This window comes from Sceloporus occidentalis, unplaced genomic scaffold (genome assembly GCF_023333645.1).
Source record: "Sceloporus occidentalis isolate IW3139 unplaced genomic scaffold, rSceOcc1.0.p SCAF_8, whole genome shotgun sequence".
NCBI classification, from domain to species: domain Eukaryota; kingdom Metazoa; phylum Chordata; class Lepidosauria; order Squamata; family Phrynosomatidae; genus Sceloporus; species Sceloporus occidentalis.
In genome coordinates, this window is record NW_028316988.1 from 14,978,164 (window position 1) to 14,993,840 (window position 15,677).

The window sequence follows — 15,677 nt, forward strand, 5'->3', positions numbered from 1 at the left end:
CCTGGAATCTGAACTCCGCAGAGATCCCCGAGCCTTGTGTGGCATCGGTCTCCTCCTGTTAACTGCCATCTGTGGCTTGAGTTTGGGTCTGAATCATTCATGGGGTCTGATATTGGATCCCTTCCTCTCCTGACCGCTGGAGTCAAGGTTATTTACTGACTACTCTATCTGATCAACAGCAATGTGGTTCGGATTAGACGGAGGGTTCTCAGTGGGGTCAGGAGGACGATGACAAGGATGAGGTAGCTTCTCCTCCTTCTCTCTGCCTCTCCCTTCCCCTCCTCAAGAGATTTTAGGACGATGGAGAGAAGGGGAGGGTTTGGACATAAAGAGGAAAGACTCCATCATTTTAATAAGCCTTGAGCCTATAGGTGGATCAGGAGGGGTCATGTTCAGAGCAGGGATGCACCACAGAGAGATCGTGCAACTTGTCAGGAATCGGGGTAATGAAGATACGTTGGGAACTGAAGACACCGAGATGCTGTTGGTTGTCATAATTAAGCCAGGGAGAATTGCCTTCCTCCCAAAGGAGAGACGGAGACCAAAAACCAGAGCTGGACTGTAAATACCTTGCTAGCGGCACCGGCGAGGCATTGCGGTGACTTCTTTTCATGGTTGGCATAGTCTGCCTGGGATACATACGAATGCAAGGTGGTGTGTGAGCGAAAGGAAGAGGGAAGGGAAACTCTCCATCCTGAGACGTGTTCAAAAATTCAACAACTTAGCCATGTTAGTCTGGAAAATCAGTATGTGAAGGGATCTTGTAGCACCTTGGAGACTAACTAAAAGAAAGAAGCTGGTAGCATGAGCTTTTGTAGATGTGAGCCTACCAACATGCATCTGAGGAAATTATCAGCTGTGCATGTGTTTTCTCCTCGGTTTAAAATGAGAAAGGAGAGAATCAATTGAAGAGAAATGTAGTCCTAAGCCAACCTCGTTGGCTTCTCTTAAGCTAAACTTGATGCCCGACTCTTCTCTCGTGGACACATTCCCTCGGCAGCCTCCACTTCATGGGCTTTTTCAGGAGACCTTTTAGGGACACCCATCTTCAAGCATCTGCTCTCCTGCCCAATATCTCAGCCACCGTCCTCCTCTCTGTTTGTTTATTCCAATCTCTGTTGTACCAAACCCTACAAACCCAGGGCAGGTCATGACATATTTCTTGTGTAAACATGGGAACATATGTCTGAAAGGATTTACTGTAGTCATAAAATCTAATGGCTCATCTAGTACAACACTGTTGTTGTTGTTTTGAAAGCTTTCCACCTTCGGGGGATATCATTTCTTGAGTTGGCTATCCCACGCTGCCTCTGTCCTCAAAGGATCTCAGGAGAAGATATGTTGTAGATACTTCTCCATTAGATCCTCCTGAGGGCTAATTTGGCTAAACTAGGAGTAAGAAGATCCATTATGGTGTAGGAGGAGTTTGAGTGTTGGACTGCAGCTCTGGTGACCAGGGTTCAGTTCCAAGAAAACCCTATGATTGGTTTGCCTTAGGGTCACCATAAGTCAAGAATGACTTCAAGGTACACAACAACAATAAGGGATGTTTGTACCCTCCAGATGTATTGGGCCAACTCCTAGAAGCCCTGCCAACAATGTTTGAGAACTGTGGTCCAAAAGATCTGGAGAGCTTAATGTTCCCCATGTCTGGGTTGAGATAGACTAGTTACCCAAAAAGGTGAGCTTCAGGTGGGATCTCCTGTTCCACTATCTTTCCTCTACAATGGCTTGGCTGAGTACCCTCTGAGTAAGCTACCACTGAGTTCTTAGCCAGAATACCCCCAGACCCCTTGTTCCTGCAGACAAGCATTTGCTTCCTCATATTAACAACCTTTGAATTCAAAGCAGGAGATTAAAACAACCAAAAAAATACGCCGTATAAATGCTGCACAATTGCCGGTTCAACTTAAGTCCTGTAAAACGTCCAAGCAAAATACTCCGCAACCCCCTGAGGTCGCTTATTAGGAACAGCTTTTAAGAGCTAAATGATGTTTAGTGCTCCGCATTCCACAATACTTAACCTAAATCTATTTTCCACATTTAAAGCTGCAATTCTTTTGTTTCAGAGAGCCGACGGACATCTATCGAGGTCCTCACTTATTACAGCATCCTGGGAAGTCTATAGGACTTTCCTGATAAGCTGTCTTTCCCTCGCTGCTTCTTGCTGCCCTCCTTACCTCTTAGGAAGTGTGGTACATTAACTATACATTGGAACAACTATCTGCTTATTTGTCTCTTTTAAAAAAGCTTTGGAGAATTATGTTAGCAGATTGAAATACACATCATAGCAGATTCTTTTGTCTGTCTAAAAATGAGACTCTTTCCTGGATATGTGGTACCTATCATTTCTGTTTATTTGCATCAGGAACCTGAAGAGCACCTTTATGCCAGATTGTCCACAGTCTTCCTAGTTGGACTCAATTCACAGAACCTTCCTTTTCCAGTAATACGAAAATAAGGCAGATGGGTATTTTTATTCAGTTTAAAAAAAAAATGGCAAATGCAAGACATGCTTTGATTCATGTTTTGGTTTCTCTGTTATGATGTATGAATAGTTGCACGATGAATAACAAAATTCTAAAAACAAACAAACAGGGCTTCTGCTGAAGACGTTCCTCACTGGAAACAGATTGTAGACAACCCACAACGATTTCCGATTGTCAGATATCCCATCTGTTTTGGCTATGCGATAGCATCCCAAAGCCAACTCGGAGCAGGGGTGGGGAACACTACCCTCGCTCTGAACAGGCTTTTTGGCATCGCGATCATTTTATGTCATTGCACTATGAACCTAAATGCATGGAGGGTCCATCTGAGAAGTTAATCGTTGTTGAAAAACATCCTGCCGCATCTCCTTGGTTACGTCAAGAAAGCGGAGCATTGATTTTCTTTCTCCTCCGTTCATTCTGAGCAACCTTCTTTCCTTCCTCCACCTCCAGCTGTCAGGTTGATGCCCTCCCCTAGAGACCCTCTTTGCTAAAGAGGTCTTGCACTTTTAAACAGCTTTCAGATGTGTCTCCAAACGCTTCCAGGGCCAGCATCGCAAAAAGCAGAGAGGCTGTAACCTTTGACTAATGGATTCAGTGTTAACATTGACTCTTTCGACGAGGGCATTCTTGGCATGAAAGTTAACTGGCACTGTGGTCACCGAACATTGTGTCTAATGTTTCGACTCAAGGCCTTGCCAGTTCTGAAGGATGTGGAGCTGCTGCTAGCAGATTGTCGAAGCCAGAAAGATTTGGAGACACTTGCCCATGTAAGAACATGGCAGATAGCGGAACTGAGGATGTAGCAATATGCACAACAATGATACATGGGTACTAGTGGATTCAAACAATACCTACCTTGAATTCACTATCTATTACTTCATGGGATACAAGTTGAATCCCCTGTATCCAAAACGCTTGGGACTAGGAGCGTTTTTGATTTCAGATTTTGGAATATATATATATAGTGAGATATCTGATGTTTCACCAGAAAATTGGCCAAATCCGAGTTCAGAGGCAGCAATTTACTCCATGCATCTCCCTCAAAATGAAACAAAAAGATCTCCATAATCAGCCAAAAACAGTAGCCAGAAATGATATGTCATCAGTTCTGGTTTAATGAAATGTGTCAGTGTTTTTGGGGAGAATGACTTGATCCCTCTCCATAGTTGCCCATCCCTGGCCAAGAAGAAATGGTAGATTTTACAAAACCCACTGCCATCCCCAATATCACACACACACACACACACACACACACACAACCCCAAATAAACTTTGCAGCTGGTGGCGCACAAAGCCATGATAAGAGATCTTTCCAAAAACACATGCAATCGCCAGGGCATTTGTTGTTGTTGTTGTTGTTGTTCCTGTAGTGTGCCTTTTCACTTTGTTCCCTACGCAAATTAAACCTGGGCACAGTCCGATCCCTCCAGATGTGATGTCCCATGGAGCTGGGAACGTTCTGCTCCACATCTTAGCACCCCATCCAGCTGCGCCGTCCCAGCAAAGGAACGAGATGTCATGGCAGAGGAGTCAACGTCCTCCTCCTCCACCTCTAGCGAAAGCAGCTTCTCAAAAGAAAAGCCAGATGTTCCACTTCTGTTCCAGAAGTGAAACCAGACACCTGAAGACCAGGCAGATCCCAACAGAAAGGAAAGGGTGCGGAGGGTGAAGCAAGGGAAGAAAAGAGAAATCGACCCCTTTCTGTCAGTGTTGTCTATCTCTACTTCATAGTCGTTGATCATTGTTATATATTGTCATCTCAGCTTTCCCCCAAGTTTAGGAACTCAAGGTGGCTTCTACGTTAAAAATACGACCAACCAAATATTAGCCATATTTGCCATATGAACTAATCTTGCCAAGAAAAGCCCTTGATAGCCTTATGGTCTCCTTAAGTCAGAAACGACTTGAAGGGCTGCAATAGCAGCATTATAAGCCATACAGTAAACTATTTGCTCCATTCCCATACCTTTACGTTTCAGTGGTTTGATCCAATATCTCTTCTCTCTTCCAGATTCACACTGTATGCCGTGGACACGCGTGGAAGGCACTCGGAGCTGAGCACGGTCACCCTGAGGACAGCCTGCCCATTGGTGGACGACAGCAAAGCGGAGGGTAAAACACTAAATTCCCCTGCACACCTCCATCCCCAGCAACTGAGCACATCCCTTGGGGGTTCCCAAAGAACCGGAGGAAGGGTGGACATCTATTATTCGGTCAAGGGCTGCTTTGCCATGGTGCTAAGATCTCAGGACCACATGTGAACAGGGTTAAAGCTATCAGTGGATAGACACAGTGGCCTTTCTCTCTCTCTCTCTCTCTCTCTCTCTCTAGCATTCTGGGATTTATTGCTTTGTGAGATATTTAGCTTTCCGTCTCAGTTTGCCTTAGGGTCATCATCTGATTGTTGTCTAACCCTATTGCATCCCACTTGATGATGACTTAGTTTTAATATTAATTATTATTCTATTTTGTGAAAAACTGAATGACAAACCCCCAAAAATCCAATTGGATCTTCTGGCCATTAAATCGACTGCCAAGGTGGAGCTCACTGCATGAGAAAAGCGTGAGGTGTGAAAGTATCAGTTTCTACCTCGTTTTGTTTGGAAGGTTTCATAATATTTCTTCCCTGGAAACCAAAGAGGCTGGGTGAGACTCCAGAGATCTGTTCCTTGCATTGGCTGAAGCGCATTGGCTCCTGAGTTGGCTCAGGGCAGAGATGTGGCGTAATACAGCAGTTTTTATAGCAGCAAAACTTAAGAAATTTCAGTGGTGCATGACGAGAAAAAGGCAAGTCGGCCGAAGACATATTTTGAACATTGCCTAGCGGGTGAGGAAAGGTGTTGACCCATTTTCCTCTCTGCTTCCTTTTTCAGAGATAGCAGATAAGATTTACAACTTGTACAATGGCTACACCAGCGGGAAGGAGCAACAGACAGCCTACAACACCCTGATGGAGGTCTCAGCTTCCATGCTTTTCCGTGTCCAGCACCACTACAACTCCCACTATGAGAAGTTTGGGGACTTTGTCTGGCGTAGCGAGGATGAACTTGGGCCCAGGTAGTCATTCCCATCATTTCCCCTGGAAGCTACAAGCACATGGTCAAAGCTTCCACTGCTCAATTTGTCCAAAACAACACAGGGGTGAAACTTAACTTGGAGACCAGCTTGCTAATGGCAGAGCAGTAAGAGCAGAAAAAGAGCTATGTTGGTCCAGACCAAAAGCATATTTAGTTCATCATTTTGTTCACATGGTGGGCAACACAATGGGAAAACCGTAAGGAAGACATGAGCACAATGGCATCTTGCTACCCATATTCCCTCAAAATTTATGATATGCAGTCTTATCTCTCAGATCAGACTGGAGGTAATGTCTCGCCCTTGTGACTAATAGCCATTGGTATCCATAACCTGACTTCACCATCTCTATACTTTTCCTCTGTGCAAGTCACAGAAGAGAGGGGAGCATCTCCGCTTGGAGTCTCATCTCTCCATCTACAGTGGGCTTGCCACCCAACTTTATTGTCGCCCATTGAAGCAATGTCAGCCAAGGAGACATAGTGCCATAGTGCAGATGCCTTGATAGCCCTCCCAGAAGCTCAGCTCCCATGCTTGCCCTCCTTTGCCACTAACTACGTTCACTTGAAGCTTGGCAGGCTGGGGTTTGGTGTTCAAGGGCACTGCTGAAGAGCCAGATTTTCTTGTGCACAAATACTCACTCATTCCTTCTTTGTACCTACTGTGGTCCTGTCTGGTACCCCTGTTTTGAGGGTAGCCCCTTCATACCACTGCCACAAACATCTTTCTCACACACAAACACACAAATCATTCTAGACAGGCCAGACAACCATTCTTGCAACCTTGACCAAAACATTGTCCAAAGGTGGGCACAAGGACATCCAAAGGCAACAGGTTTCCCAGAAAGGACTTCTCCAGTTGCGGCCCATTTCGCTTTGCACAAAACAATGCAGCAAAGAACATCAGAAGTGTATGAGTGCAGAGCCAGATGATTCTCATATCTGCAGCACTCACCAAAAGGGTAATCTCCGGATATGATCAGCCAGTGTAGTTTGGAAAGGAGCTCCTTTTGTTTTCTTTGGGGTTTTTTGGGGTGGGATGATTCAGATATTCCCTTTCAGTGAGTATGGGAAGGCCAGTGTTCCAGTGATGGAACTTTTCTTTGATAAAGGTAGTGATACGAGAAGAGTGGGTTTCCTTGTTGACTCCCTTGATCATTTCTCTGGTTCTCTCTCTCCGGTTTGAACATTGAACGGGGATGATATCTCAAATTAGTTCCAGATTTGGAGCACACACAACCCACCACGGCTTTCAGTTCTTTCCTTTGCATCCTTCCTCCGCTCTTATCAGCACAGGCAGCTCATGTTCAAGCCAGAGAAATACCTGGGTCAGAAATGTCAAGATAGACTGCGCTCTCACCCCACCCTTGTTCTGGTTCTGAGCGGCCTGTGTGCATGTACATTGTTGTTGATGTGTGCCTTCAAGTCATTTCTGACTTATGGCAACCTTCTAGTTGGAACTAACCATCAGGAGAAGAATGAACTAACTTTGTTCCTGGCATATTCTACTATGCATTGGTAAGCATTCCTACAGCAAAGGGAACATTGATGCTACAGGATGATTTCAGAATTTCTTTCCCTGCCCTCATTGTTTTATTAATCCACATCCTCGAGTAATGCATCAAAATAGTCTTGTTGCAAAATCAATGCAATGTATCAATGAAATACACATCCTTTAGAGATAAAGATCCAAGGATGCCAGGTTATTCACTGCGGTGCTGAAATAGTTGGGTCACCCTTTACACCTTCCTTTCAAAGCCCTGATGATCTCCAGATGTTTTTGGACTTTAGCTCCCATCATCCCCAGCCGGAGTAGCCAATGCCAAGAAATTCTGGATCCAGAAGGCAACAAATTTGCAGAACTGTGTTGCATGGACTGTACATTATAGAGAATAAAAACGTGGCAGCTCCTTTTATGACCACATTTCTCTGCTCCGTCATTCATTCTTAATGTCTGGCAGGAGTCAAGAGGAACATGGTGGGGTGGAGATGGCCAACAGCGGGAGGAAGTAGTTACGCGTCCATGGCACCCAGCCCACCATGGAACGCCTTTCCTTGACTCTCTTTCCTGACCCTTTAATGACTTAATGAATTCCCATCCCTTAGAAACTATTCCTCTTTTCTGGTCTGGGATGGGTGGGAGGTAGGTCCAGCCAGCGCTTGGGCCAGTTTTATCTCCAAGTTTTGAAAACCCCGACTTCCACTGGGAGAACTTGGAGAGGACTCAGCCTCTGATTTATGACATTACATGGCCTGCTCTTCTCATTTATCTCCTCCTGCTCAAGGAGATACCTCACTCCCTTTCCCCTATTCCCTCAATTCTTCCTTCCCTCTTCTTTGTCTCATTCTTCCTCTAGGGAAGATGTCAGCCAAAGATAAGTCTAACCTTTAGACATTGCTTCATTAACCTTTTCGCACAAGTGAGTCACACCAGCAGCTCAGCCTAAATATTCCCAATAATCTGTCTTCAGTTCAAAGAGATTATGTCATAAGGAGAACCTCGGTGGGCTTCCTCTCCACCGACGCCTCTTTCTCCTCCTCTCTCATCTATCGTCCCCTCAAGATTAACTTTCCTATGTGGTTTCCATCCCAGCCAAGTGGGTCAGAGCTGTTTCCCATAAATCACACCCTTGAAATATCCTTTTAGGCCTCCCGCCGCATTGTGTTGCTGGAGATTGGGAGAGATGCATGTAAATATCCTTAGGGAGGAGGATAGGTTGTAATCCAAATGATTGCGTGGTCGGGAACAAAATTGCTCAAGCAGGAATACTGAAAAGGTATGATGGTCTATAGCACCAGTTCTAAACCTGTGGGTCACAACCCCTTAGGGGGTCAAAAGACCCTTTCACAGTGGCCGCCTAAGACCATCGGAAAACATTTATTTCCAGTGGTCTTAGGAACTGAGACACCGGTTGGGTCTCACCACAACATTAGGAACTGTTGTGACATTAGGAAAGTTGAGAACCTTCGTCTATATAGGTAAGAAGGGATGGCTCTCAAATGGAATATCCTTAGAGATATTGCCAACTCTAGATATTTTGGTGTCTGGGGCAAAGAACAAAATGGTGCCTTCTCCCACCCATGTGCAGAAAACAGACTAGACTGGCATTTGACTCTTCATTCAGGCTTGGCAATGAGATTGCCTCCTCCATCATATTGGGATGAAGCAGGGAGTTTTAGGGTGAAGGGAAGGTCCACATGGCAGACAGCTCTCTCCTCCAATGCCTTGCCATTGGAAGATACCATTCTCTAAAGTAATCAGTTATTTCAATGAAAACGACACAGCCCAAACCGATAAGTAGTGGTATGGGAGAAGAAGGTCCATGAGACATCAATTGTGGAAGGGAAATAGATGGCCCAGGGTTTTAAGCCCCTGCCATGCTTTGCTGCAACATTATTTCTGCACATGGGGATGCTGGATTGAAGCCAAAGAGATGGGAGTTTGGAAGACGCTGAAATGATAATGTCTGCCTGCTAGAGGGCAGTCCATTGTTGTTGGCTGTGACCTTCCAGAAGCACAGATTGCCACAAAGACAGGATCTAATAGTAGGCCAGGTTGAACTATAAGATGTTTCTTCTGGAACTGAAAACTGAGGCTTCTTGGCCAGATTGTCCTCCAAAGTACGCTGAAAGAATGGCAATGCACAACCAGCAACCACACAGTCATGGGCAAAATAGTGGTGCTGTGGGATGGGATTCTGCTTTGGCTCTCATGGGGTCAGCAGGCCTTTACCGATGAGCATTGGATAGAGTAAGACATAAGACTCAGTTAGGGTTGCCATAATTCTCTTCCACATAACCGGGAGGCTTATTGACACCCCCCACCCACAAACCAAATACGCACACCACATTTTGACATTTAACATTGTTTTCTTGCATGTTTCAGTTGTTGCTGTCCTTAATTTGCTCCTGTCTTGAGGAATCCAGGATCTGCTTCAAGCGGTGCAGCTGGCCAGGACATTTTCAGACTCTTTAATCCATGATTTTCCCAATCTTAAATGGCAAGCCTAGACTCAGCAAACTTATGATCAGAGCCATGCTCACAAGTTACCAAAGTCATGTCCGACATAAACAGAGAGGTTGTTCCGGGTCCTTACTTTTGTGATAGGCAGCTTTCCTCCATATAATTTACCGACTGTTCATTTTTGCTTCCAGGAAAGCGCACCTCATCCTGAGGCGGCTAGAGAAGGTCAGCGGCCACTGCTCCACCTTGCTCCGCAGCCCCTACATCCAGAGTCACACCGACACCATGCCTTACCTGTTCTGCCGTAGTGAAGAGGTCAGGCCACCCGGCATGGTCTGGTACAGCATCCTAAAGGACACGAAAATCACATGTGAGGAGAAAATGGTCTCCATGCTGCGCAACATGTACGGCGAGTCCAAGGGGCGATGAGAGATGTCGTCATCCAAAGGATGTGACAAGCCAGATGGGGGCACATGAGACTCTGCAGCGTCATGGACTTAAGTGGCCATCTTGCAATTTGAGGGACGGGAGAACCATCGAGACCGCGGAGGATTCGAAACAACCACAGGACAGCAGCAAATTGAGAGATCAGCAAGTTTGGGTTTTGTTTATTTCCTTTTTTAAAAGAAAAAATATTAATTATTATATTATTATTTAAGAAGGAAGTACGTAAGTTTGCTCCGTTTTTAAGAAACAGACTGTCTCTCCTTTCCGACCTCTTTTCTTACTCAATCCCTAGGCTATGTGCCCAAAAGTCAAGAGGAAGAGACAGAAGCAAGGAAAATGGACAGTTGGGGACTCTATAACAGTGGGTTCCATCACTCCAGTCCTACTCAGAGTAGACCTACTGACCCTTGCCTGAGAGGACTTTATCTCAGGCTGTGTGACTGTGGTAAGGAAGGAGCCAGAAAAAGATCTACAACTTGTAAGAGGCACCATCTTGGGAGAAGATACCAAGTGGTTTAAACACCGGTTCACAAAGTGTGAGGACTTTGCTAGTAGGCAACAAAGAGAGGCTCCAAGGCACAGGTTCCTCAAGGTTCACAGAGGTGCTGCTTCTGGGGGGTCCTGGCAGGTTCTTTTGTGCATTAAAACATATTTACTTCCACCTTCACTTGATGCTTAGCATTTCGTCTGGTTGGAGATGACTTGAAGGCACACAACAACAAGGGTGTGTACGTGTGTATATATGTATGTACGTATGTGTATACATGCTGTGGGCACTCCACGTTCACTGAGGTTAGTGTTACAGGAGCACCATGAAAGTATTTCTTTTATCTCTTTAGGAATCTCTTGGTCTTCCAATGCGACCCTATGGATCACGTTGGAGGACCTATACATGACTAAGGAACTTTTTAAACTAGGGATTGCTAGTTCCTCCAGTGCAACTCTATGGCCAACCTCTGGCAGAGTAGCGCTGGAGGAACCCAGAGATTCCTAGAGAGAACGCATTAATCAAATCTGCGGATAATCAAATCCGCAAAACTCAAAGCCACAAATATGGAGGACCAACTGTATAAACAAGCCACTCAAGAAAGGCAAAAAGCATCTGAAGCTTCCTGGAAAGAGATTAGAATAATTGGGAGCTGTATTAAAATACAAAAAGAATAGAAAAACATGTTCATTCTGGTAAAATAATAATAATAATCCCTCCAGTCTCCTACTTTTTATTGCTTTTATTCCTTCTTTCTTCCAAGGAGAACAAGGCACTGTCAGAGAGAAGGGAGAAGAGGGTTGCCGTCCTAAATAAGAATTCTTCCACCTTCTCTTATGAATGAATGAATGGACAGGCAAAATGCAGCCATCTCAAAGCAGCTGAAGTGCAACTCCCATCATCCCCTGTCATTAGCACATTGGGCTAAAGCTGATGGGAGTTAGATTCAAGCAACGTTGGAGGAGCCACCCTGGTAGTAGATCCTCCATGTCCTCACGCACACCCAAGAAAGGAAAACTTGGGGAAGGGAAATATTTACCAAAATGCTAAATTACTTCGATCCCCAGCATCCCTGGCCAGTGCATGTTCCAAGGGGTAGGGAATCCCTTTCAACCCAAGGGCTGAATGCAAGTTTTTTGGAGGGGTGCAATCCAGTGGTGAGAGGAACCCTAAACAAAGGAATTGGGAACTCCAAAAAAGTCCAAAGTATGTTTTACTTTAAGGCTCTTATGGACAGCTTATGCAATGGCCTTGGGAGTGTCATTGCAATTTTTCTATAATGGGATAAAAAATCCTGCACAGCGTCTTGGAAATCACCAAACGGTGTTGCCATGGGAAAGGGGGCATCCTCATTGGGGAAGCCCAGAGGACCCAAATGGGGACCCAAGAAAAAGAGTGAGGATGGATGTCCTATTCTGGCCTCATGTGGTTCCAGCACAACAGGTCCAACTGTCCGCCCCATCAAAGCCAAGCGAAGGCATGATGAGAAAGAGAGATTGAGAGTTAGTCCTCGATGCCCTGGCACCCGTGCCAAACCAAACGCAAGGTGAACGTAAAAGACGACGCGACTGAAAGGAAGGTTCTGTTGGTGCCTTCTTGGAAACTTTTTGACCATCGTACGCTCGGGCTTTGAAGTCAAGGCTGTTGCCTTTTCCAACTTCCCAAGACTTGGCGCCGCATCGAACACTCTCTGGAATATATACACAGGTGCCCCTGCCTGGCTGGATGCCCACTTTCTTCGGTGGAGAGTTTCTAGCCCAGCCTCACATTTTGTATTTGATGCAACCGGACCCTGCCAGCCTCTTCACCTGCAATTCTTCGATTCTGGGACTTTGTAGTCAGGTGGGAATCCCGCGGCCCTCGCAATGCTCTTGGACTGCAACTCCCAGCAGCCTTTGCTCTCACAATCTGGTGGTGGGGGATGATAACAGTTGCCATTCAGTGTCACTGGGTTTGATTCCACCCTTGAATTCTGCAAGGGTGATATCTATACTATGGCTGCAGCACTTTAAACCTTACTGTACACACCCTCACACACAAAATGCACACTATTTTGCAGAACTACAAGGATGGTTGTCCAAACTCCTATTCATTTTGGTGTGCAAAAGAACTTCCCTGTGGCTGTGACCGCCATTAATGGATGGAAAAGGAAAGGGGCAGGAGTTGGATTTTCCATGCTAGGTACTGAAATCTGGTTTTCTGGGGGCGTTTTGAGAAACCCAAGCAGGCATTGATGTGAAAATGAGCACTGAGATATTACAAATGGTCAGAAAGTAAGTGGTGGGGGTGGGGGGGGGGCACTGATTTAAGTTTGTCTGTGGCTATTCTATTGGGAAGAAAGGCTCAGAGCCTAGCCGTTTCAAGGGCGGACATCTGTTTTATGGCTCCTCCTGGGTGTTCCTCGAAGGGGAGACCTTTGTTTGGGAACGGAATCCAGGCAATGGGACCATTGTAACTCTTTCTAGCCTTTCTTCTCTTCCGCATCTTGGTCTCGTCCCCTTGCTATTGTTTCGGGACAGTCCCTCCCAGGTTGAAAGGTTACCCGAATAGGGTCATGGATGGGGCAAAACAGGACCATTTTTAGCCCTTGGGAAATGGGGATAAGGGACCTTGCTGTGCAAGAATGAGAGCAGAGCCAAGTGCAGGAGTTGTCAAAGTACTGTCAACCAGCTCTGAAATGCATGTCCTGATCTCAAATTGCTCCCTTTGGTTTCATCACTATTCCCCGTTTCCTCCTGCCAAGTGCATATAAAGGCATAGATTTCTCTTTTTTCCCCCCAAATTCCTTTTTTAATATTTATTTCCCTTCATCTTCTGATTGCAATCTCTTTTCCTTTCCTTTGAAGGAAACAGTAAGTGCATGCATATTGCTTGCAAAGAGGTCATGGAAGAGAGGGAAAGAGGTGGTCTTAGGAGGAGAAGGTCTCTGAGACTGCATTTGGAGGCGCTCAGCATTTTCCTTTGGATGGGTTCCATCTCTGGACATCTTCAACATGCCCTGCCAAATGAAATTAGTTTCACCTTCTATTGTATTGTGATAGTACTGCAATTGTATTGTAATAGTAAACCACTGTGGTGTAGTGATTTGAGTGTTGGACTAAGGCTCTGGGACACTAGGGTTTGAATCTCCACTCAGCCATGGAAACCCACTGCATGACTTTGGGCAAGTCACACTCTCTCAGCCTCGGTGGAAGGCAATGGCAAACCTCCTCTGGGAAAAAAAACCTTGCCAAGAAAACCCTACAATAGGTTTGCCTTGTTCGTGGTTGTGTGCCCTCAAGGCACTTCCAACTTACGGAAACCCTAAGATGAACATATTGTGGGGCTTTCTTAGCAAAATATGAATTGAGCAAAGAATACGTAAATGTATTTATGTTTGGGATGGGCATGGAGCAATGGAGTCAAATGACAGGGAAAGAGTTTCCGCCTAAACATTAGGAAGAATGTCTTAATGGTAAGAGGTGTCTGACAGTGAAATACACTGCCTTGGATTATGGTGGAGTCTTTGGAAGCTTTTAAACTGAAGCTGGAGGGCCATATCTTTGACTGTGTATTCTTGTGTGGCAGAATGGGGTTGGATTGGATGACCCTTGGGGTCTCTTCCAACCGTAGGATGCTATGATCCTGAATCTAGTTGTTAAATAGGGGTGTGATGTGCAGAGAAGAAGGTGTTCTCTGCTTCAGTTGGAAGATATTTTAAAACAGGGACCTGGCGTGGGAAAGAGGATTGGTGATTTTGAACCTCAAACCATGCACTTTGCTGGCGTGTCTCTCCTTGCACACTCCTTGCAATGTGAGTTGCAAATAGAAAGCTTAAGTCTCCCTTCCACTTAGGCCTAGGAGGGATGAAGTCCAGCCATGAGTTCTTATGGGTGCTTTCCAGACATCCTGCTATAAAAGAAATTGCAAGGGGGGCAGCGGACGGACTGGAGGGTGGCCTTGCAATCCAGTTAATATTTCTCATGCTTTTTATGTTTCTTGCACTATGGAAGCTACAAAAAATGTCAGACGCTGAGGTTTTCTGCTTGGCTGGATGGAAAGTTTGAGCTTTGAAATTCTGGAGGAGCTCTCTCTCTATGTGTGTGTGTGTGTCTATCAAATAAAAGGGATTCCCTTCCCTTTTCCCTCTCCAGACATCTCCCTCTCCCCTTGTGGCTGCAAAACTCATTTATCGCAGTCTCCAGTGACTGGCGCAAATGGAAAAAGCAGCCGGACTTTGCAGAATTAAGGCAGCAGAGCATTGGAGATGAAGCCTTGACCCTTTGAGAAGACGGTGAGGGCTTAAACCATGCTCTCAGTGCATTGAAGCCCAGAACAGTGACTTGGGAAATTTGGTTGGAAACGACTTGAAGGCACCCAACAACAACAACAAGTATAAGGCTATGGTTCCACTCTAACTGCCCTAGCATACCTGGTTTCTCTTTGGCTGCAGAGTTAATGCAGTTTGAGACCGCTTTAACTGTTATGGCTCAGTGCTATGGAATGTGTAGTTTTGCAAGCTGTTTAGGCTTCTCTGCCAGAGAGCTACAAATTCCAGTATTCCACAGGATGGAGTCATGACAGTTAAAGAGGTGCCAAAACGCATTAATTCTGATGTGGGGCAGGTGGCACGGTAACATCTTCAGGGGTATAGGAATGAATCGTATTGAAGGTGCCAACTAAAGTAGACCTATTCTTCTGCCTTTAGTCCAAGAAGGTACAACGTGACCCTCTTGGAAATAAATGAATGCATTGGATCCATCTTGTGCAGATGGGGAGGAGAATTACATTTCATCTCATTTCATTTCATTTTATGTGGTAGAGAGATTAGCCACATTTTACACATTTAGAAGGAATTTGAGATTGAAAGGACCTGGAAGGTGGAAGAAAGGGAAACAAAGTAATGTGATGGACAGACTCAATAGCCCAGGGATGGACAGGAGGACTATAGCCCCCCTTGATGTAGTTGGACTGCAGTGTCCATCTACTGTGGCCAACATGAATGATGGTGAGGGATGATAGGACAGAGATCCATTGCTCGGCATCTCTTCCTCCTCCGGCATCTGAGATTTCAGCCATTTGCTCACTTTAGGCTCGATCCAACAGGCTCCAGACATCTCAGGGCTGCTGTCCTCATTTTGTGTCTGGCTATGGAATTCACTGAGGTCCACCACGGTCCTCCAAGGCATTTGATCATTTGAATCTGGCTACATGCCCACAGCACTGAGATCCAC

General features: G+C 45.5%; 1 protein-coding gene across 2 annotated transcripts in view; it reads left to right on the top strand.

Moving 5' to 3' along the window:
- ASTN2 (astrotactin 2) overlaps positions 1-12,736 on the top strand; it is a 321,258-nt gene extending 308,522 nt beyond the window's left edge. For both annotated transcript variants that reach the window (XM_089534892.1, XM_089534893.1), the window contains exons 21-23: positions 4,504-4,604; positions 5,366-5,549; positions 9,722-12,736. In XM_089534892.1, coding sequence (XP_089391018.1) covers positions 4,504-4,604; positions 5,366-5,549; positions 9,722-9,959 — 523 coding nt within the window. In that variant the 3' untranslated portion in view covers positions 9,960-12,736. The remainder of the gene's footprint in view (positions 1-4,503; positions 4,605-5,365; positions 5,550-9,721) is intronic.
- Positions 12,737-15,677: the final 2,941 nt, after the last annotated feature.